The sequence below is a fragment of the Takifugu flavidus genome, chromosome 8, assembly GCF_003711565.1.
Source record: "Takifugu flavidus isolate HTHZ2018 chromosome 8, ASM371156v2, whole genome shotgun sequence".
Classification (NCBI taxonomy): Eukaryota; Metazoa; Chordata; class Actinopteri; order Tetraodontiformes; family Tetraodontidae; genus Takifugu; species Takifugu flavidus.
In genome coordinates, this window is record NC_079527.1 from 8241547 (window position 1) to 8264886 (window position 23340).

General features: G+C 44.6%; 2 protein-coding genes across 2 annotated transcripts; one reads left to right on the top strand and one right to left on the bottom strand.

Moving 5' to 3' along the window:
* The first annotated feature begins 69 nt into the window (after positions 1–69).
* ssr4 (signal sequence receptor, delta) lies at positions 70–2739 on the top strand. The gene is made up of 6 exons (XM_057040358.1): positions 70–256; positions 446–564; positions 643–717; positions 1334–1423; positions 1519–1584; positions 2095–2739. Exons 1-6 carry the CDS (start codon positions 208–210, stop codon positions 2197–2199), a joined length of 504 nt encoding a protein of 167 aa, XP_056896338.1. The 5' UTR covers positions 70–207; the 3' UTR covers positions 2200–2739.
* A 2317-nt stretch (positions 2740–5056) lies between these two features.
* LOC130529790 (vasopressin V2 receptor-like) lies at positions 5057–17736 on the bottom strand. The gene is made up of 7 exons (XM_057040357.1): positions 17427–17736; positions 16952–17026; positions 11467–11846; positions 10829–11074; positions 10446–10592; positions 9175–9730; positions 5057–8332 (listed from the first exon to the last, which is right to left on the bottom strand). The coding sequence occupies exons 3-7, from the start codon at positions 11842–11844 to the stop codon at positions 8133–8135; spliced, it is 1527 nt and encodes a 508-aa protein (XP_056896337.1). The 5' UTR covers positions 11845–11846; positions 16952–17026; positions 17427–17736; the 3' UTR covers positions 5057–8132.
* Positions 17737–23340: the final 5604 nt, after the last annotated feature.

The following is a 23340-nucleotide window of genomic DNA, read 5'->3' on the forward strand; positions in this document are numbered from 1 at the left end:
CGCCTGCAATCTTCAGATGACGTGTCGGCAGACTAAATTCCCAGCCTGCATTGCGGCACAGCGGCGTACGTCATTTCTGCGCAGTCGCAGTAGAGTGGCCACTGAGCTGAGGTGGACTTCTCTTCGTCTATCGCCGTGAAAAGAGACGTGCTGTTCACCAGCTGACTGCCAAATTCATTCAGAAAACCCCTCAGCCTTTCAGACAAGATGTTCCGGATAGCTGCATTTATTGCCCTACTTGTGGTCGTCTGCTCTGGTGAGTTTTCGGGATGGAAGCTTGCTGATGGCGTTAAATATTGTTTAATGCTAATGAGCTTTAGCCAATCGCTAAATTGTAAAGTCTTCCCATTTGCCGTTCATGTTAAACAGATTTTTGCAGAAGCAAACGAGTCGTTAACAGTGTTCAGGTAGTGCATCGTTGACTGGTTTTATCGTGTGGTAACAGGAGAAAGCTGCACAAACCCAATCATTACTCCGTCGGCCTACACCACCTCTGACGCCGTCATCTCCTCTGAGTCCGTCTTCATCGTTGAGCTCAGCCTCACATGTGGAAATGGAGCACAGGTAAAGACAGCACACGGAGGGCTTTGCACCTGCATGTTCCCGGGATTTAGTCAATGAACTTATTCATATTATCTACAGAGTGTGACTCTTTATGCTGACGTCAATGGAAGACAGTTCCCAGTGACCAGAGGGCAGGACGTTGGCAAGTACCAGGTATGCTTCATATTACTGTTTTATTGTGTTGTTGCTTTCATTATTTCATGAAACCAAAATACCACTTGCTGAAAAGTGGTATTTTGCAATTAATGAGAACTTATTTGTTCTTTAAACTGCCACGATTTTTCTGGTAAGCAAATCTTTGCAATGTTTATCTAGATTTGTCAGGTAGGGTTGATTAGTATGTTAAGGCACCTCAACATGCAAGTAGATCTTTTTTTATGTCTTGAAAATCAATCATATACCATAATGCAAAGGCTTGCCTAGAAAATAGAAACACATTATACTATTTATGCCATTATTCTTTAGACTAACCTGATATGCACTACAATTGTCACTGTCGCATGAGGTCTGCAATTCATGCATCTAAATGTCTCCTCTAAAAAGGATGGAACATCTGCCCCTAATCCCTTTTCAAACACTTTACTGATGTTTACTAGAGCCTTCTGATTGGTAGTCTATAAATGTCCATATATGCCAGAGCCTTAGAAATATCAGAATGCATTGGGTCTTAACACTTAAACTGTGTTTGGTTAGTGTTTAGAAAATGTCATCTCAAAATGTCAAAGGGAAACGTGTTTGTGATTTCATGTCATGTGACCTCCTTGCTCAGGTGTCTTGGAGTCTTCCTCACAAACAGGCCAGCTCTGGAACATATCAAGTAAAATTTTTTGACGAAGAGTCCTACAGTTCCCTACGCAAGGTAAATGTTTGATTGCCGTGATGAGATATGTTGGTTGTAATCTCCCCTTAAGCTGCAGCTGCCTAATATGAATCCTTTCTTTCCTCCTTTTCCAGGCCCAGAGAAACAACGAAGATGTAAACGCCATTGAGCCTCTCTTCTCTGTCAACATCGACCACAGGGTGAGTCCCTTAAATGCATTGTCCCTTAAATTTAAGACTCAATATAATTAGTTGATGTTTATAATCAGAAGTTCCCAATGTGAACCCCCGTCTTGATTCATGGAACTTCCGAGATCTTGTGTCCCAGTGATGGATGGTTCTTTGTGATAGTTGATTTGTTGATTATTTTTGCTAAAAGCGGTGATAACAGCTTGAATTTTTCAACCTAGACAGTTGCCACTTGTTGGTTAAGTGTTTTTGGAACCCATAGCCTTTTTCATTATTCCTATCATCCTGCTGCTGTTTTTCACTGATTCGCTTTTGCCAACAGAGGGCGCCAGATGACAAATTTCCTCACTGTTAGGGAAGCATCCATCTAGTGTTCTACAGTTAATTGTATTATTCTTAAAGCTATCATGATTCATTTTAAGAGTAATCGGTCTATTTTTACTATGCAGCATAAAATGTGAAAAATGACCACGGTGGTCTTACAGTATTTCAAGAATAACTTTGTTATCTGTGTTTCAACAGGGAGCATGGAGTGGTCCATGGGTCTCTACTGAGGTGGTGGCGGCCCTTATTGGTATTCTGGTTTACTACTTGGCATTCACCGCAAAGAGCACCATCCAGGCATAAACAGCTTCACGAGTCATGAACCACTGGATCATTATAGACTGGATTTTGGTGTGATCCACCATCCAACGTGATGGCAAGTCAGTCTTATTTTGCCACATGGTGTGTTTTGGACACGGAGCGAGAACAGTAGTCTTTCTATCAAATTTTTTAATATACAGACTGTGTCTGTATGCCGCCAGACTTCAACTCAAATATATTACAACGATACTTGTATTTTCTGTTTGGATGGATTTTTTTCTTTTCTTTTTTGTATTGATGAACTCTAAAGGTAAACTTGGACCACGTGTGTAAGTCAAAGATGATGTCTTGTGTTCAGACCTGCTTAAAAGGTTCTACACGTGCACATCAGATTATCAAATCTTCCATTATCAGGATAGACTTTGCAGTCTTACAACTGTGTTAAACATTAACCCAAAATAAAGGTCAAGACTCCATCCAGCCTTAGGTGACATGTTGACCTGATTGTGCTGGCCTGCTCGATCAAGTCTGGTGTGTTTGTTCTACCAGTAAAAATAAAAAAATGACCAGCTTTTCTTTCAACTGTGATGCTTGGATTCATGTGAGACACCAAATTCTTCCTCCAGGACAGAACATTTTTGGCCATTGCTCTTGCACCTCTTGCCAGCGGATTCACCAGTCTCGTGTAAAATATTCACCACCAGATGTCCGAGGAAAGAAACACAGTGGTTTCACAGGTCCGCAGACGTCTCTGTCCTCTGAGTTTGTATATATGCCTGAACTTTTTTACAGCGATTAGCAGAGAGTTGGCAAGAAAACTAATTTTGCAGCTGTAAACATGTTCAGTTTGAAGGTTGTGGCTGATCTCCATGGCTATTTTTGTCTGCACAGCAGAGGCATCACTGTCCCATCGGCATTCCTAGATAGGAAACGGGACGTACCCGCTGGAACATTAGCCGGTCCCGAGTAGCCAATCCCATCTCCTGCTTGTTCTTGATGAACCTCAATATTAAATGTGGCATGTGCGAAACAGCCAGCGAAGCTACTTGGGTTACCTGTGTGACCCTCAGCTCTGTGTCTCAAATCCTCTGTTCCGAAGCCACATGCTGCCTAATAGAGGTAATATTATTACTGCTTTATCATTTATTTGTTGCCGATACAGCACGTTGAGCAGGCCTGTTTCAGTTTTGTATTTCCTTTACACATTTAACAGTCTTATAAAGTGATCTATAGTTTGCGGGAGATATTTAAAGTTAGCAGGACTATTTCTGTAGTTGGCCTGAATGAGTGAGTGCAAACTGTGCACGCAGAGTGAAGCGTGACCCCTCGCTCGATCCCATGAGACTAATGTAAACTTTGTGTATGAGTGAGACGATCTGTATAGATAAACAATACAGTGTACAGTCTCCACAACTCCCATACATGTTTTTCTGTAGCGTTGGCAGCCTAAACACACTTCATGTGTGAGCGTGTCTGCTTCGCTGTGTTGTCACCTTGGTTAGGAGACAAGCCGGTAGGTAATTTTATTAAAAAAGAGCAGAGACATGGGCTGGAGTGAATCCAGACACTGTTGGAGTCACCTATTGGGCTGTGGGAAGAGTGGGAGGACTGGATGGAGGGGATATAAATGGAATGAACAAACAAACAGTCAAATGGAGCTCAGAGCAGGACGCGGTGTTTGACTTTTTCTTTGTCATCTTTGGTTAAATCATGCAACACTTGCCTTCACATGGTGACGGAGGCAATGTAAGTATAGAGCTAAAGCTTTTGAGATCGACTTATTTTTAGAGTTTTTTGTCTCATGAAAAACAAAACAAAAAAATCTTAAATTTGTTTTGTGGTTATTTACTCTTTGACTTGGAAAAAAGAAAGGAGAATGCAAAATGTATTGCATGTTGACTTAAGCACTTGATAACCGTGAAATGCATTTTGGGATCCAAAAAAAAATCTAAATTACCAGGCTTCATTTTACAACCTCTACCTTTCCCTCATCTACATTCAAATACAGCAGAATTGTATTTAACTTTGGCAGACAAGGATAATCTGCAATTTCACAGCAATACAGAAAAGAATAAAGTAAAAGCTTCTACAATATTTAACATAGTTTCAGATGACAAATTAGCATTATACTCAGTGTTTCAAATATGTGTAACAATATATGTCTAAAACATATGATTTTTTTCTATGAATGATGGATATTTAAATCATGTTTGTTTCTTTGTGATTTCTATTTTTTTTATTTTCTCAAGGATGTAGTCTGTCTTTTTATCAGCATGCCCACTATTATGCAGACTTTTTAGTCTGCCCTGGGCTCCTTGAGTTTGTGCAGTTGACTAAGAGAGTGACAGACAGATAGACAGATAGACAGGCAGCTGTGAAGTAGAGAAGCTACTCTCTGGGAGGTGTTTGAAGCCTCCACTCCAGGGCAGACACAGATTATGGCTTAGTGGGATGCAGCAACGCGGAAACGGGTGAACCGTCCGCTGCCTCTGTGGGGAGCATTGTTTCCACTGTTCAGTCATCCAACTTAATACAGAACAGAACAAAGTCAACAAACGGCTGATTTAAAGCCGCGCTCAAAAAAATGGACTGTATCTTTTCCACTTCCTTATACTATGAAAACAGTTATTGTTCTGGTTATTCTAGGGATGTGTGTGCACAGTGAGACATTTAGAGCGTATAACTCATTTTCAGTTCCAGGCATTTACACTTGAGCCTGCGTTACCACACTCTTGCTGTCTGGTTCGGCTCTTCTCTAATCCTATTTGCCTGATCTAGTTGTAGGTAGCAAGAACCAGCCATATATGGGGAATTTCATAGAAAATGTTGGTAATTCACAGGCCACAGTTGGTTTTACATGCAACTGTCAGAGTTAATAGGTCAAACAAGGGAACACGTGTTTAAGCAAAAATGAAGTGAATTTAATGGGATGTCCACATACCTGTTACAAGAGAGGGGAAAAAATCAACAGGCTCTTGTTGAGATGTGAACCTAACACCGTTTTAAATTATGAAAACAAGGTGGGAGAGGGTTAGAAAAGCTCCCCTTGATCCTGATACTCTTGGCTCTCACATGTACGAGCCAAGAGTTTCTGCACAATCACATTTGCCGCCTTTAAAAAAAAGAAACATCTGACTTTTTTTTTAAAAAAAAAACCTGAATGTTCTGCAGTAAAACGGTTGAAAATATAAACATTACTGAGGAAAACTCCAACTTATATGTGAGGAAGTTATTCCTGAAGTGCACCATCTGCTGCCTGTTGAGAGCACCGAGTGAAGAAATGATTTGACTGAGAAGGAAAAGAAACCAAATGGTTTTGTTTTGAAACCCCAGATTTTTCTGTGTTTTTAAGGTCAGGTGTTGCATCGCTCTGTGATAAGAGACGCTGGGGCGGATGCTGTTGGTGAGTGGAGGACTGAAATGCCTCCTGGTGTCCTGGAGCGCCAACAGGTCAGCAGAGTTCACCGCAGAAAGTCATGAGTTAAGCAGCACCGTCACAGTTCAGGGGAGTAGCGATGGGCTCCGGGTATGAATGATGGTGACTCTCATTAAGGCTGCGTGGCTCTATTATTCTTTAGAGGGTCAGTGTGCACTCCTCAGCTGACCTTAAATTGATTTGAAGAGGCCAGTTCACCAATAACCTCCCCTTGTGACGGCAACACAGACGATTCACTCATATGCTATAGCTACAGACCTTTGACTCATTATTATTTCATTTGATTCAGCATCGATACTCAACAAAAACACACCTCTGACGTCAGAGACGCACCAGAGAATGCATCCTTTGTTCTAAAGACTTAACGGTCAACAAGATGAAAGCGCCTACTCTTATTCGTCCTCAAAAGTTTGAGGAATTCTCCTCAATGAGGCATAGATCTGTTTTTGGTAGGTCTGGTTAAAGCCGTTTTGATTACGTGGACTACTCATTCACATAGTGCAATCATTGGAGAACATTTATTATTTAGCACGGTAATGGTTCCGTTAATGCACCGTCGGAGTACGCACAGCCTCTCGCATCAGCCCGGGAACCCAGATTGATCTAAAGTCTGCCTCTCCTTTCAATCCAAATGTCTTTTTCACCCCTCACCTTCCTGACAGGAAGAGGAAAATACATGAACACCCCGTGGATTTGGGAGAAGTTCATTTATTTCCTGATATAACAAAGTGAGGCGCGGGACGTTGTTGCTGCACCGCGTCATCTGGCACGCCATCAAAGCCAGGGCCTGCGTCTCGGGAACAGATTCACAGCTTGGCTACAAAGAGGAAAAGGTGAGGCTTCTCCTCCAACCCAGACAAGTACTCCCAAGACATCCCGAAAGCATCCCAGCATTGTCCGGCAGGCCCGTGTCTGATCCTGCCTGCTCGTGAAACAAGGCTGAGTTGGTCTGAAACTAAATACAGCGGGGTTTAATTTCATACACACACAAAGTAATGACCTCTATTCTGCTTTGTTGCATTTAGAATTGCATATTAAATAAAACGATGTGCAGTCGAGGGACAGGATACAAATCTTTACATGTACATTGGGGGGGGGGGGGGGGGGGGGGGGGGGTGTTGTGCGTGAGTGCATGTCTTATTTTAGTTTGCTTGCTTTTGCAACAATAAATGAGGAGAAAAGACATGGATCCTGCTGGGATATGACATACCCGCTGATTCCTGCTCCGGAGCGTGCTGTCTAAACACGGCAGCCATCATTCAAAGACGTGAGGGAGGCCCCTCTGCAAATGTCTCCTGACATTACAGGCACTTGGTTGCACTCAGAGAATGAAGATTTCCAGCTCCTCGCTACGTAAGACCGTTTCTAGAAAAATTCTTTGGTTTCACATCTTTATTTCTGCTGTACACTCAGATGATCACAACCGCGCTCGTTGGATGTCCAATGTTTATCGTACACACAACCCTCTAATGTGCCTTAACTCTTATTTAAAAAATAAATATACTGTACACTGGGAATCACTGTACATGGAATGCTGGTGATTATTTTCTTTGTTGTTTCCTTTTGGTGCTTCCTGTTGAACAGTCTTGTTTGTCAGACCACTAAAGGACAACAGGAAGGAAATTTTGTGTCCCGCGTGTGGTTTGTTTGGACAAAAATCTAATTACATAATTGTGTCCTGGTTGGTGACTGGAGCCTGGGTTGTTCATGTCTAGTCTCTCATGTCCATCCCCTCCACCTGTCTGTACGGTAACATGTTATTCCTAATGGAGAAGCGTCTTGACGCTTGAGGGGACCGACCCCCTTCAGACCGCTGTTGGTATCTGGGACTAGATTCCTCCCAAGTAAATAAGCATCCACATCCATATGTAATCCACTTTCTCTTATTTAACAACGTTTGTCCACATTATTGCATTTCTTCCACAGTCTTCCCAGGGCCCCTCCCTCCGTGGCCGTAACATCCATGTCATCCCTGCCATGTCTGTTCTCTGTCCATCAGCAGATTTCTCCTTCTGTCTGCGATTGTTTTCACTTCCCTCAGCCGACTGCTTGTTTTTCTTTATACCCGTAGCTTTGTCTGCTGCTTTGTAAATTAGGCGTGCCGAGCGCCTTGTTAATGCACTGATCCACCCTTCACATTCTTGTGACTTTGCGCTGTCTGACAGGACTTTCTCATGGATTTTTCAGGCCCGTGCAACTGCAGCTGAGGTGAAAATGTCTTTAATTTCAAGGCCACTTTGCATTTTACGCGCTGTGTCTTTCTGGCACCCTCATAAAACAGTGTTGACAACCTCAATGACACCTGTCTTCGCTGCTGGGTGGAGAACCAGCGTGATTAAAGATACAGCCTTGTTGACAGTACGGATGTCCTTTGTTGTTGGAAACATCTGGTAGAGGTCAGCTCTCCTGCAGTGTTGGAAGTAGAGGCGGTAATGGCGGCGGAGTGCAATATCGCGTCCTTGCAACAGGTCAAGTGTGCAACCGTGCGTGTCTCGTCAAATATGTCACCGTTTGTCTTCTTCCATCATATCAGTCTTTGTCAGTACAGGCTGTCCTTGGTGGTGGAGGTGTGCGTGGTGGTGGAATCATCAGGTAGGGAGCCGCGGCGGCCAGGCCCCGGCCGGCAGTGCAGCAGATTCTGCAGCTCTCTGGACACGCTGCTGGAGAACGCTGTGTAGATCCATGGGTTGGTGCAGGAGTTTAGGCTGGCCAGCAACATCAAGATGGTGAAGGCGACTCCTGCGCACACAAACACGCGCAAGCGTTGACTTTCTTTTTTACATGAACTGCTGGTGAGTTAGAGGATTCCCCCAACAACAGATGGCTCTGCCATTCATATTGTTCTCTGCTCTCCAAGGAAACAAACACTTACATGTGACACAGCTGTTTGGTTCGAAGGCAATCTGTTTCTCCACTAAATTTCCTTCAGAAGATTTCCTGAACTGAAAATATCCAGGAGAGACAAAGTCATCTCCAAATTGTTTTTTAAATTTCTATCTGCGACCAAAAAAGCTTGTTAGACTATTACCAGCTGAACACAACAGATCAACTGTGTCTGTGTTTTCCGTAGCTGAAGACTTATTCATGCGTCTGCGCGTGAGCACGCTGTGCATGTGCATTTGTGCCATGAATTATGTGCACCGCTTTATATCTGCTTGTGCTTTTGATTACGGTATATGTGTGAACTTTGCGCATAATTACAACAGGCTTTACATAATCGCCATAAAGGGCCTGGGCCCCCGGTGTAAACTGTTGATCTACGCAATTAGCCACAACTTGAAAATGCAAAAGCATCAATTGTTCCATTTGTAAGTCAACACATTAAGCCGCTGTACCAAAAACAAACACCGTGTTAGCACATCCGACCTAGAACCTAATGTCCAGTGAGTCATTGTTTATTCATTATTCATAGTTAGAATGTGTGTGTGTGTGTGCGCGTGCATTTATGTGTGTGAATCCAGTCTTTGTGTTCATCTGTAGGTCTTTGTGTACATTTCAGCTCTATTCCTTAACCACATATCGATGTGCAATATGAGAAATGCACACAAAAGTCATATTTAAGTTGGGTGGGTGTTACTGACCTTGGTCTGGGGAGTTTGGGTCCCAGGCAGCCCACAACTGCACAATGAAGAAAGGGGACCAGCAGATAGTGTAAACCAGCACGATGACCAGGGTCATCCTCACAGTCTTTGACATGGCCTTCGTGATGCTCGGAGGTGGGGTGGACGGACTGTGCGGGGGGGCGTAGTCGATAGAGCAGCGCGGAGAGCCTGGGGTGATCCCATATGACGTGTAGGATTCCGGGCAATCCGAGCCGTTCAGTATCTGCTGCTGCTGCACAGGTGCTGCCGATGTTGTGGCATGGTCACCGTGGCAACCGCTGTGCTGAACAGTGGGCGGGGCTCCACTGTTGTTGCTGTTATTGTGAGGGTTGTTGTTCACACCTTTTACTGCGTGGCCTCCCCTCCCTTCCCGGCCCCCTCCTCCAGACGCCCGTCGGCCCCTCTCCCTGGCGCGCTCGTCCTCTTTTTTAAAGCCGTGGAAGCGGAAGAAGATTTCATTCTTCTTCAGCTCAGCCACCACCATCCTCTCCGACTTCAGATAGATGTTGTTGTGAATCTCCCGGAAAATCCTTATCTGAAAAATATTCAACCATTACACCACGTAAGACCTCAGGACCTGAATATAAATCCTGATTGTTAGCACATTTAGATGCTTCATAGTCTTTGCAGCCAAGCTTGTTTGCGTCGATGCAGGAATTTTGGCTTTCCTCATCGCTCCCAAACCAGTTTCAGTTCAGTCATTTTTATGCAATACCATTTACATTCTGTAAGGATCTATTAACTGTCTAACAAAATGATTCATCACACTCTCTGGAAGCAGGTTTTTTTCTTCCAAAATGACATAAAAGTCTAAAAGTTGTTTTTTGGGGGAGGTTTGACTGATAATGAAAAAAGAATCTGTTTGGCTACGATCGGGTACATTCCTGGCAGGAGCTTCTGAGTGTGGAGTGGGCACATTTTCTGAGCAGCAGTCTCAGCAGTCGTCCACCAAGTGCTGTGTTAATTAGGGGAAATAGTGGGGCCCTGGAAATATCTTACCCTAAATAGAGCAGCTGGGGTGATGAGAGCAAGAATTTCTATGCGCCATGGGAAGCTATATAACTCCAGCCACAATCCTCAGTAGGATATCAAACAATGGCTGCCAAATACAGCCTTCATGAAAACATTACAGGATTTTATTCGTGCCACACGCTCTGCTGTTGGATAACGTTGCGTGCAGCCGCGGAGGCATGCAGGCATGCTCCTCGCGGACCGCGTGGTGAAGGTGTGTCCAGTAGCGCCAATATTACCTGACAGATGGTGATGATGAGGGCAGGCAAGAGGAAGACCGCCACAGTCATCCAAGTGACGTAGGCCTTCAGTCCCCAAGGCTCTGCGAAGTGACCCCAGCACTCGTACTCTCCCGGAGCCACTTCTGAGCGAGAAAAGATGAAAACCTAACAGACCGGAGCAAAAGGAGGTGGTCAGGGCACCCGCAGACACGACTGTCATTTTCCTGTCCCGATAGCTGAACCGCAATGACCTCATCGAACTAAAAATACAGCCGGCTGCAGATGTCTGTGTCCAAGTTCCATTTCCTTCTCCACTCTACGTGTGTGTGTTTGTGTTTTCCTGTAGGCGGGTGTGAATGCTTGTCAAGCGTTGTTTGTATATGTGTTGAGTCTCCGCTTACCTGCGGTAGGCTGAGGACCAGTGCCAGGCCCCATGCCACCATGACCGGGGTGTTCCAGCGGGACACCGCTCCCCCGCGATAGGCCTGCAACGGGCAGCAGATGGCATGGTGCCGGTCTACTGTCATAGCAACTATCATGTAGGAGGAAGCAAACATGCCCACGATCTGCAAGTACTTGACAGATCGGCAGAGCAGGTCAGGCCCACGAAACCTCTCTGTGATGTCCCATATTAGCTGGGGCAGAACCTAAGCACACAGATTAGGAAAAAAATATGATCCGGTACTGTCTTATCCTATCTTGTGAATCTACAAATCCTACGAAGCCTGATGCAGGGCGTTTCATCATCCCCACAGGCTTGTAGGATTGTTCGACAACTAGTTAAAAAACACCGATGAGTCACACCATTGTAATGGGTGTTAATGCCACGGACATGAGCCTGGTGTATTTTAAGTCTGGCCTGAACACGCTTGCTGCTGCGGCGGCGGCTGCTGCTGCTACGCCTGCTGCAAACACAATTTCAAGCCACAAAAGAGTCTGCTGTTAATTAGCTCATTTGTGGAGACCATGCGGAGTTGTGACATCAGTGAGATCAACTCTTCATTCTAGTTCTTCCTAATGATCTGACCCGGGAACTGACCTGAAAAAAAGCCACCACCAGGTCGGCAACACACAGGTTGACCATGAACACGTGCATGGGTGCGTTGTATTTCCTCCTCCTCAGCAGCACCCACAGGACAAAGCTGTTCCCCAGGGTTGTGAGGGCCAGAACCAGGCTGAGCACTGCGATCTCAGCCCGGGCCAGGTTCAGGTCCCTGACCTGGGGCTGAGACAGTGTATGAGGCGTGGCGGTGGAACCATTCTCAGGGAAGATCCCGAAGTACGATCCCCCGCTGTGTGAGCTGTTAATGGAGTTCAGCCCGGTGACCAACAGAGACGACAGGGAGAGGTTGTTTCTTCTCGTGGTTACCGACAGGGCCATCCCATCCCAGTCTGATTCCTCACCAAAGCTTTCCATTCCTAAGAGGCAAAGAGTGGCAGGAATACCTGCTTGTAATCATTTATATTAGAAAGCAAACCCTGGAATAATTTTTTTAAAAAGAAACAAAAAAGACATCTGTCAGATTGTAGATTTACACAAGAATGTTTATTTCATAGCTGCCATGAAATTTGTCAGCTGAGTAAGTTTGTACTTTTGATTCCTATCTCTGAAAAGGAGCCATTACTGTAAAAATGTCTCCGCTCAGGACGCGAACAGCCCAAATGGTTCTTTTGAGGCTGTTTTCTGTAACATGTGTAACAGACTAAATGTGTCAGTGTAATCGCAGCAGGACAGTCATTACGTTTTGTTCTTCCTCCATTTCTACCCCGCGCCTTCTGCGCGTCTGTTTAGCATCTCTCAAAGCCTCAAGCTCTGTTTGACGCAAGTCCAACGTGGCTTGTTTTCTTTCTCATATCTTCTCAAGGTTGATGTGACAGCTTTCTCCGCTATCCCACCGCTCGCTCCTTCACCTCCGGGCTCATAATCGCTCACGTCCCCTGCTCTGCCCCATATGTTGCCATTTTCCCCTGTTTGTGTTCCGCTGCTCTCATGCACCCGAACATTCTTTCCTACTTTCCCCAGCCTCTTGTTTCTAAATGAATTTTTGCCTGTGTTTGTTTTTTCTTCTGCTTGCAAATAAATGTCTCAAAAGCAAAGTTGTAGGGGAATTAAAGCACAAATTCAGAAACAGTCATGGGATGCCGGGGGCATCCTTGGGCAAATAAACGCCACACAGAACAAAAATCTGGGAGGAAGATGGATGGAGGTGGTAATGAGGACATTAATGCGAAAACAACCGTAGGAAGGAAGACGATGGGAGGGAAGATGACAAAATATAAAGAATGGACACGCTCTTATTTAATAACGCAGCAATTATACGGTTAATAAAAATCCAAGCTGATGCTTAGCAGGACTTAATATTGGGTAAACAACAAAACACATGTTACAAAGTAGTAAGGGAGAAGCCAAATGCAAGAAGGCTAAAATGTTTAGCTGAAATCGGGCTTGGACATGTTCCACCTCTAAAAATAGGAGGGACACTTATCTCTTAATAGGTGACAGGAACAAGTCATGGCATATGGTGGACTGTCACGTAATTGGTGTTAAACTTACTGACATTTTTCTGTAACCTTTACATCCTCGGGATCTACAGAAATCCCGATGATAGCCGTAGGCTTGGCTACCCTAACCAACGTTTTCTGTTTTATTGTGCCTGAGCTTCTGGGCCGATGTCTCAGGGTGTTAGCATGACAAATCCCCCCCTCGGGGGTAATGAACTCAAAGTGGTTGTATTTATTTTACAATGCAGAAAAAATATGTAGAATTACGAGATTCTTCTTGCTGTTCTGCGGAGGCTTTCCGGCCAATTTGCTAGTAATAACATGCTCACTGTTGGGTGCAAGAGGGAATAGAGCTGAAGAAACTGTCAGGCTTTACATGCTGTTTTGCCAAAGGAATGTATTCAGATGAATGCATGACAGGCCAAGCCAGCTGGGTCTCCACACGCAGCGTGGAGGTACTACCGCTGAGAATCTGAGCAGAACCTTTTCTTTTACATTCGGTCTGAGTGAAGCCTTCTGCAGCACTGCCATAAATGGCCAAAATAATTCCAGCTTTTATTACACATCTCTACTTTCAGTGCCCAAAAGCTCAGGATCAAAGTCCTCTTTATTATCTGTTGATTATTGTCCCCTTTCAAGTCTTTTATTTTTAAATTAGTTTCAACAAAGAGGCTGTTTTCATCATGGAATCTCTTGGCCCCTCTCTTTTTTTGAGGACCTCAGGAGCCCTGTGCCCCCCTCTGTAATTAGAGGATAAAACATGAGAGGATTCTTTGTGCACATGCCATTCTTTTTACCTCCATATAATCACATTGGTATATTTTCCCATGTGACTAAATTGTGAATCTTTTAGCCAAGCATGCCTGTGTGAGGATATGGAGCCTGAATGGCGCCATGACCTCCATCATCCACAGCTGGAGCGACGACAAATAAATGCCTCTTTGTCTCAAAATGAAAGGAAATTAGCAGGCTAGACCTGGAGCGGTCTGATAATGATATCATGTGTTCAAATCATCTGTTGATCATAATTTACAGAGTGTTTGGGGCACTTTTGTCCCCTCCTGATTGCTTCATCGCAGGCGTTTTCTAATAAATTCTTAATTAGATCCGGTTTTTCCCGACCTGTTGAAAATCTGGGTGTGGAGCGTTTTCTCCGAGGCACGGTCACGTCTCACTCGCCGGATGCCTGACTCCAGGAGCCTGAGACTGATCTCGAGGGGCTCCAGGAGACCCACGCGTAGCTCATACTTTCTTTCTGGGCTGTTCCCCACATTTGCCCTCGGGGGGGAAATTTCTTTGAATGAGCTCACATTGAGAACATAAATATTGTCTGCAAAGTTAATGTCTTTTACATACCCCCCCCCCCCCCCCCCCCCCCCCCCCCCACACACACACACACACCCTCCCCCCCACCACCACCACCACTTCTAAGTTTATTCTGATCAGCTCTTTTTTGGTAACAAGGGCTGGATGGAATTCCCATCTGTCTTATTGACTTAATGTTAAACTCAAATTATTCTGATTCCCTGAGCTGAAGCCACTGAGGGCATTGCTTTTAGTAGGTAGTGCATCAGCATTGCTTCCTCTCTTCAAGGCTTTCACTGTGATTAATGATGGAGTCAATTCCTCCCTTGCTTGTCTCCCTCAATGCGAACCAGGGTGCAACCATCCATTTTCATGTTCTCCCCATCCTGCCTTGCCTGGACGTCGGCCTGCAGTGCCTCAGGGAGGACAGAGACGAGTTACACCAAGTCTTAACCTCTTTCAGCGTCTCCGTGTTTTTCCTTTACACACGTCATGCTGTGCCTATGCCAAAATCCAAAATGTGTGTTTTTGTGTCCTCCGGATTTAAAGTGTTCTAGTTCCCACAGGTGAAACAATAAGGCCCGACTGTTGGAACACATGTAAACCTCCAAAAAGAAAGTTAACAAGTGCTGTATGCAAATGAAATGCTTAGAGGAGAAACGTCTTCACTTGTTAATATAGTCTTTCATCCTGTTTTATAGAAACCTATTTTTCATATTCTGGATGTATTAGGGTTATTCTCTGGGGGGGTTGACACCAGGTATGTGCCCTGTAATCTGCGACTGTATTACCGTGTTATTGCTGTGTCATTCTCAGGACGTATTTGAGAGCCGTATTTCCAGATAATGAAAACGAATACTTGATAGCCTTGACCGTAGGCTTGACCTTCAGTAAATATTTACACGAGCCAGGTTTGCAGAAATTTTCATATTACTCGGAAATAAATGCAATAGAAGGAATGTCGTGCCGAGGAGACAAAATAATTCCGATCTGGGATGTGCTGATTCCAGCGATATAGCCTTAAATCCCAAGGTTTAACTTTCTTGATCATAAAATAATCTGAAGGAAAGTAAAAAAAAAAGAACCTGAGCTGGCCGACCGTGCTGGATGTTGAGCTGTTGCAGCGTCTCATCCTGCCATCTCCTGCACAGCAGGAAAACACATCTGTCTGTCCTTTTCATGCACACAACAATCCATTAGCATTTAAAGACTCCGACAGCATTAATAAACATGCTTGGTGGCCGCCACCACAGCGGATAAATGAGGGATCTTTGGGGCCAGGGACAATGAATCCAGGACAATCAAAGTTCTATTACGTGTCTTACATCTGCACACCAGTAACCTGATTAGTTCCCTCTCATCATGCTCGGCCCAATTTGAATAATGGGGACATTTCAGTCCTTATCAGCTCACTGTCCACACAGTCATGGCGTCCCACCCTAAATTTCCCTTTTTCCTCTTTTCTCTTGGCTTTTCTATTTGTCTCGCTCGCATTCACCCTTCCTGTGCTGCCCAGCCTTCTCCTGCAGAAAATAAAGGGTTTCTAACGTGGTTGCTGTATTTGTTTTGAAATCAAATCGGCAGCAGCAAACTGGATTAGAACGATCCGAACCCATGTGTGTTTAAAATGACTAATGTAGGACATGTGAATCACTCATTAGATCATAGTGTTCTGCTTTGTACTCCAAAGGGTTTTTATTTGCATATCAATCAATAGACTATTACACAATAGAGGTCCGGGTGAGTCCCCAGATGTGTGCAGCGTTTCATCTGCATGATACAGCAGCCATGCTCAAATCAGTAAATTAGCTCCCCATTGGTCCTGAATACACATCATAAATGTGAATGAGTTGGTTCAATGACAGATATTATGAATTATGAATTTGTATAGCCACCAGCTGTACAGCTGCATCCATGCATCCGTGATGCATCCCTATCTCTCCCGCCGCGTGCTCTTTTTTTTTCCTCCACACCTGCCTGCGCTTCATGTGAGCAAAGGAAACACTCCTGTCACTTTTAAACCCACATATTCCATTAAATGTTAGTTTATCGTGCGGGACCGCACCTTATTGAGCACACTTTTACTGTCTTAACCTGTGTACATTTTGCTGCACATGTGTGTGTGTGTGGCACTCCTTCGTATGTGCGTTCCCATAATGCTTATTTTCTGCCGGCCCAGGCCCGAAGAAGGTCCAAGTCCCCCTTATCAGCACTGATAAAGCCTGTTCATTAGACTACAGGCTGTTTTTCTTTTTATGTATCATTAACCAGTATAGTCACAACAGGCCCTATTCTGCCCACTAAATAAACCTGGTCTTCATCAAAGGTAGAAGTGGTTGATGTTTCTGCAAATGTCACATTTTCGCCGCACGGCGTAACTGACAAAACAACTTCCTGCCCAACAACACCGATGGAGCTGACAACGATTGATGGAATGAATGAATCACTGTTCCGTCGTTAAGGAACAACAACAAAAAAGTGAATTGAGGAAACCAGAGCGGCTGTTCCAGCGTATCACAATTTTGAAGTCCCACATTTGCCGTCGGGGTGGTTTGTTGTCAAGCAACAACATCTTAAAGATGATGATTTGTTTTTACCATAAATACATTTTCCCATCTCAACGGTCTTTAGGTCGCCTATATGGGCAGGAAACACACAAACATAGATGAAAGAGAAGCGCGCCAAGGTGAGCGTCTGTGCCTTTTGTTGCTTCTCACCTTGTTGTCAGTGCATGGTCAGCTTTCTCACGCGTGTCCTTTTCTCTGCTCGTCGTTTTGCTCTTGTCACAGAGGCTGAGGGACAGAGCATTACCATTACAGTCCATTAACATTGCATGGTAGAGCAGGTCACATTAACAACCTGACAGGTCCCTCAAGCTTTTTTAGCCCATGGAAAAACTTCTCAGCATGAAACCACATGTTCGGGTGCGTTACATGTGCCGAAATCAAGACAGGTACAGAAGCGGCAACTTGTATATTGCTTAATTCTGCTGATTTAGCAGATTATAGACTGCTCAGGAAAGACTTTCATTTTGAGGTAAAAATGAACTTTGTCTCTAAGGTTTTTTTCTATTGTCTTAGGTAATCACAGAACTATTTTTGGAGGTGATATCAGAATAAACACCATAGTGAGTGATCAAATGAAAGCTTTGCCAGGGATTGAAAATGGCAAAAATGCAAAAAAACCACTTACTTAGTGACCACTTTAATCACACCGTTAGCTGTTTATTCACTGTGTGGATGTTGTTGCCGCTGCCAGTCCAGGTCCCTGCGATCAGTGTGATTTCAGCAGATTGGGGACTTAGGGTGAAGGCACAGAAATGTCAATCAACTTCCAAATAAACTCTCTGCTGGGTCCGTGCACATCCTCTGCCTGCCCGTCAGCCGTGTGGTCCCCGCTGCGTTGGTCTTCGCTGGTGTGTGTCACACTAATCCTTTTGGTAGCCCGCCACGTTCTTGCGAGGTGCTGCACCTTCAGCACCAGAGGCACGAATGAATCTGATCTCAGGCTGCTTTTGCCTCCCCCCTCCCCACTCTCTCTCCCCCAACTCTCCCCTCCCACCCGGTCAACCAGCCTGTCCTCTATAGGGCTGAGGGTGGAGCCTGGAGCAGGGGTGGAGGGAGGCTGTTACACATACCTATGCTTTGTGTGTGTGTGAATGTGTGTGTGTGAGTGTGATAAAGAGATGTGATCATAAACAACAACCACAAAAACACCCCTATTGATTCCTGTGTGATACTAGGTTAGATAGGTTATTGATACTCTGGTATTCCCCTCTTGTTTTGCACCTTTTCACCTTTAGTACGCCTCCGTTGTTGGTGGACAAGGGGCGGTGGCACCTCAGCCCATCCAGGAATGTTGATCAGCTGAGTCCGCCAGGCCAGAAACGGGTCACACCCGCCGTGTACACACAAATGTGAAGGTAAGCACAAAGAAATAAAATTTTTACTTCTGTCTTTTGATTTTAATGTTAAGCCTTACGCACACACACACACACACACACACACACACACACGCAGACACACGCACACACACATAGTGACACCCTTCCTCCACCCCAGGTTCTTTAGGAAGCACGATCTGTAAAAATAAATGAATTTTCTGATACCAAACCACAACATTTTGGAGGCACGTGACGCACTTTTAGTCTGTTGCGCCATTAAGATCATCATTTTCTCTCCTTTTAAGTTACAGATTGTTACAGAACCACAGAAGCGCATATAGAAGGTTAGAATGTTGTGTGTACAGTTTTAGTCATTTGGAAATGCAATTGTTTCTTGTCTCTTTTATTCATATGGGTTCCCCTTAGGGGGTGATAAAGGAAAGTTTATATCTGTCGAATGTTATTGCGGTTTACAGTAATGCGTTAAAAATTGACAAACTGGCTCTCATGTGTACTCTGTTGGTACATTAAATACTGAACACAGTTGCACTCTATCTGTGTGTATGAACCACTCTCACATTTGCATCTGCTTGGCTTTACTTTTACTTAAATATGACTTTTGTGTGCATTTCTCATATTGCACCTCGATATGTGGTTAAGAAATATAGCTGAAATGTACACAAACACTTACAGGTGAACACAAAGACTGGATTCACACACATAAACGCACACGCACACACACACACGCTCTTGCGTTTGAGGCACATTTGAGCACCTGCGCCTGAAATGCTGGTGATGCACCCAAATTCATTTTGACAAGTAAATTGCAACCTTGTACCACAGGAGAAAAGTCAAAACATGAGGAGGTAGAGGATCAACATCTCTGTCCGTCTGTCTGTGGGAGTCACTGATCCTGTGCCAGCAAAGCCTCAAGTGTCCCATGATGTCAGAGAATCTGTTTCCCTCCGTACCTGCTGCCAGATTCACATCAGATGGCTGAGGAGGTGGGGAGCTAAGCTCCTGAGAATCATTGGCATGATTATCCAGGCTCGGCTAGTCTTAGAGGACATTTTGTCACAAAGCGTTAAAGCTGCAAATTTAATCCGCAATCCACTTTGGTCCTCCAGCAGAGAAGGGAGAGAAAGGGACAAAGAGAGAAGGCAGAAGAATGAAATGCAGATTAGATTTAGTTTGAGGTTTAAGCTTATGAGAAGAAACAGAGGACCAAAAACAAGACGCGTTTCTGAAGGAGCATATTTGCAAAGGTTGGATTAAACATATGCATCATCGACCAGGTGCCACCCCCCCTGGACATCAGGGTCAGCCAGATAGTTCCATTAGAGTTAAAGAAAGGAATCCCTGTGTCCTTTAAAGATCTAAATTTACAACGTTTTCTTCTGGGACTTCTGACCGGACAGTCTCCCATCGTTGGGGCTTATTTCCACTTCCTCTGTGCCAGAAATAAAAAATGACAGCTGGTTTTCTCAGAGAGGGAGACGCTTCTCCGAAGACATTTCAGTGACTCTCCTTGAGAATACTCGATTCCAGCAATGAGGCGATGAAAACTTTAAGACATCACGCGGTCAGGTAATTAATCAGATCAGGTCAGCTCCAGACCATACTCTGACGACGAAGACAATTTTGGAAGACAGTGACCTAAATCCCTCGAGTTCATACACAGTCCAAAGTGTTTGGCCTCATATCTTGACTCTTTCAGAGCTTGTAAACAGAGTATCCATCAAACTCAAGAGACAGCAATGAGAACATGGGCACAGCAGAACTGAACGTCCAGGAAAAGTTGCTTTTCTTCTTCTTCCTGCCTGAATCCGAACACGATGTACACGGAGTTCAGAGCGGCACCTGGGACCTCAAAGGTTGGGACTGAAAAGCTACAAAACATCTGAGGGAATCATTTCCTGTCAACTGACCCATGAAAAACAGAAGGGTAAAATATTTGGGGGCACATCTTCTGTGACACCATAATACCGCGGCAGCTGAATTTGACAATTAAGCGGAGTTTTATTACGACCAGAGGTCTTATTACTGTCATTAGTCATCAAGCTCTTTTCCATACTAGAGTGGGGAGTCTTCGGAAATATGGAAACAGTTGCTGAATCCACTAAAAACTGTAGTAGTGAGGAACGCCACTGGAATTGGTTCTGGTAAATTTGGACTTATTGCGCAACTTTTGCTGCATGGTGTCGATGTGATGGCTTCTAAATCACGTTAAACGCCTGGATTACACGAACAGGAGTTATCTGCACATCAAAATACTTGAATGAATTTTAAAATACATATATTAGAACAGCTTTTTTCCGGTTCCTCCTTTGCCTCCGCAGGTGTCACGCACTTGGCAGCAGGCGCAGCCGTGATTCTTCTGTCTTTCTGAAGCAGCAGTGGCTCAGGCCAGAGACTGAATGAGCGGTGGTTCGACCCACCAGCACCACTGCAGGGGAGTCGCCAGCGTACGGATGCGTGAGTGCACACTTGCCAGACTTGCACTCTGAGCGATCCAACATGAGGAAAGAGCCACATTCTCATTTTTGCGTTAACACTCCAGCTGTTGGCGCTCAGCTTCATCTGTCCCTGTCCTCTGCTCCCATTGGCCAGACCCTGTATACATTAGTCAAATAAGCAAGCGCATCAATTTTCAGTTGTTTTCTACCCTTTTGAGGGTTTATTGTTAACGCCACGCTGACGTGTGAAGGTTGCTCGCCTCCTTGATCCATCAGACAGCTCTGTTTTTGACAGCCAGTCAAATCTGGTCTCAAGCGCGCTTAATCTTTTATCTCCTCTACAGCTGCTATAGCTTCTCAACGCCGCAGTGAGCAAAACTGGGATTTTTCCTTCATGGGGCCAAGAACAGCGGTTCAGTGCCAAATTCAGCAAAATAATCTACTAAAAAGTAAGAAAAATTACTTGATTAAATATTATTACAGCAGAATATTAATGTAACCATTGTGCCATAAGTTGTGGGCTGATGACCAAATGTTTTACATGATATCAAACAGCTATGAGATCATGAATCGGAGTAATATTGAGTAGCTTTGGCTGAATTTCTCTCTTTTTATGGATTAAATCAGTGATCTGTGACCCATGAGAGCTTTAGCAACCAGCTTTGCTGCCTGAAAGGACATATAGCTAATGTGTCTTGCTGGTGCTTCATTCCAGAGACAAGCTGCCTGACATTTCCCATGGGAGCTAATTAATTAGATCATAAGCGCAGGTTTACGTATGACAGGCAAAATCCCTTTTCTTCTGGAACTGCAGCTATTATCTCCACAATTTGTCATTCTAATAGCTCTGGAAGACATAGATAAAAAGCTGAATGGCCAACTTGTTACTCTCACTGCCAAGATGGATGTTAATGGAGATTTATTTAAGAAAAAAAAAGCTCCTTAAATCCACTGGGCCCTGCAGATACAGTATAGATGGATAACACGCAGGAGCCAAATTGATTAAACCAAACAAAGTTACACAAATCTCAATGTAGGATATTGTAAGACAATCCAGTTCCCCACCCACATCCCTGAAACACACCAATATGTTGAACGTAAAGGAAAAACAAGAAGGAAGCCATAAGAGGAATGCTTTGATGCGGGCCCATCCTACTGAGCTGAGACCAGCGTGGTCAGTTTAGTACAAAGGGCCCCTGAGACCACCTTCTGCAGAAGCCTCTGTGTTTTCCTCAGTGCAGCAGTCAAGAGCTCAAATCTTCAGTTCCTCCCAGCGTTATCATCTGCTGCCTCTCCTTTCCGAGGCCCCTCGCTGCTGTTTTTTTTTCTTTCTTGCCCTGCGCCCCAATGTTGGCAGTGGGTGGCAGTGATGGATTTTCTGTATACATACCGACCACACAAAGGGCCCAGATAAAGGTAGGATAAATAACTAAGCAACGTAAACGAGAGGAGAAGAGAAAAGCAGCCATGGTGAATATGAGGAACGACAGCTTGGTAGTTTCAACACAGCATGGAGGGATTTTTGAAAAGCGGTGTTTGTTTTGGTTTGATCCATCAATCAGGAGAGGCAAACGCTTCACGCGTGTTTCACAATCCTGGATCACTGCTCCAGAAGCCACATCGGACAGGAAAATACAGCCCTCGCTTGAATGTGAAAACCTAAGGTGAGGACAAAGGATGAGACGTAGGAAAAGTATATGTCACAGGTGGTCAAGTGGCGATTCTGTTGTTGAGCCTCGAGTGCGATCCTTCAAAAAACCAACAACAAAAACAACAACAAGATAAACCAAACAGACTGCGAGCTCCACAAGATGGATGTGGGTTATGAGTGTATGCACATGAGTGATCAGCATGCGCATGTTTCCATTCAGAATGAAGTTTGTTTAGAGTAGAGTGAGTGTGAGAAGTTAGTGTGCAGATGGAGATGCAGATGTGATGAATAGAATCTCTGTGAGCTTCGGGGGTCTCTGGGATAAACTGGCAATTCCAGGACATTTCTGCCCTCTGAATTTGTTCCGTTTTCCCAGTGTCAGCCAACAGTCCCCTGCATCTGGACTCTGTGTGTGTGTGTGTGTGTGTGTGTGTGTGTGTGTGTGTGTGTGTGTGTGTGTGTGTGTGTGTGTGTGTAGGATGCAGCGGCCTAATATGTTTTCTGAGTTGATTTTATACCATATAGCTCATGTGCATTCAGTGTTTGATTACAAGTGAGGTTTGCTTTTACAGGCTGAATGGTGGAATCTAGACGCGTCTCGGTCACTGCTGCTCGTCTGCAGATGTCATTTTACTTGTATTCGTGTTCCTTTTTCCAGAGTTGCTCAACCTCCTATTGGGGTGCGCACAAGCATCGGGGGTGAACAGCCTTTTTCAAGTCCAGCCACAAAGTCTGACGGTCTGGGCTTTGACTTGGCCACTCCGCAACACTCAACATTCTTGTTGTTTTTAAAATGTTCGTGCAGTTTTCGCAGACTGTTTCAGGATCTCTGTCTCCTGAGCAGGTCAGGTTTGGATTTCTCTCTGCTGCTGCCTTCCTGATTTACGGTCAGGATAACGGCCCTTTGATGATGCACATCCACTAAAGAGCTCGCAGACTGACCTTTACCTTAACATTCTGTATATCCTAATACCAACATTTCAAGGGAGTTATGGTATTTCCTGAAAAAACTCTGCCTGATAAAGAACAGAAATGCTGCTGTCTGCTGAGTCGCTCCTGCAGCTACTGCGGTCACTGGTGTCTTGGTGACCTCCCTGACTCAGCTCTGTCCCAGAG

Bases quoted from the DNA above. Each gene is read 5' to 3' on its own strand.
- LOC130529790 (XM_057040357.1), bottom strand. From the start codon at position 11,844: ATGGAAAGCTTTGGTGAGGAATCAGACTGGGATGGGATGGCCCTGTCG. The intron at 10,593-10,828 runs GTAAGCGGAGAC...CCGGTCTGTTAG, and splicing joins TGGTCCTCAGCCTACCGCAG to GTTTTCATCTTTTCTCGCTC. The intron at 9,731-10,445 runs GTAATATTGGCG...AATATTTTTCAG, and splicing joins TCATCATCACCATCTGTCAG to ATAAGGATTTTCCGGGAGAT.
- ssr4 (XM_057040358.1), top strand. From the start codon at position 208: ATGTTCCGGATAGCTGCATTTATTGCCCTACTTGTGGTCGTCTGCTCT. The intron at 257-445 runs GTGAGTTTTCGG...GTGTGGTAACAG, and splicing joins ACTTGTGGTCGTCTGCTCTG to GAGAAAGCTGCACAAACCCA. The intron at 565-642 runs GTAAAGACAGCA...TATTATCTACAG, and splicing joins CATGTGGAAATGGAGCACAG to AGTGTGACTCTTTATGCTGA.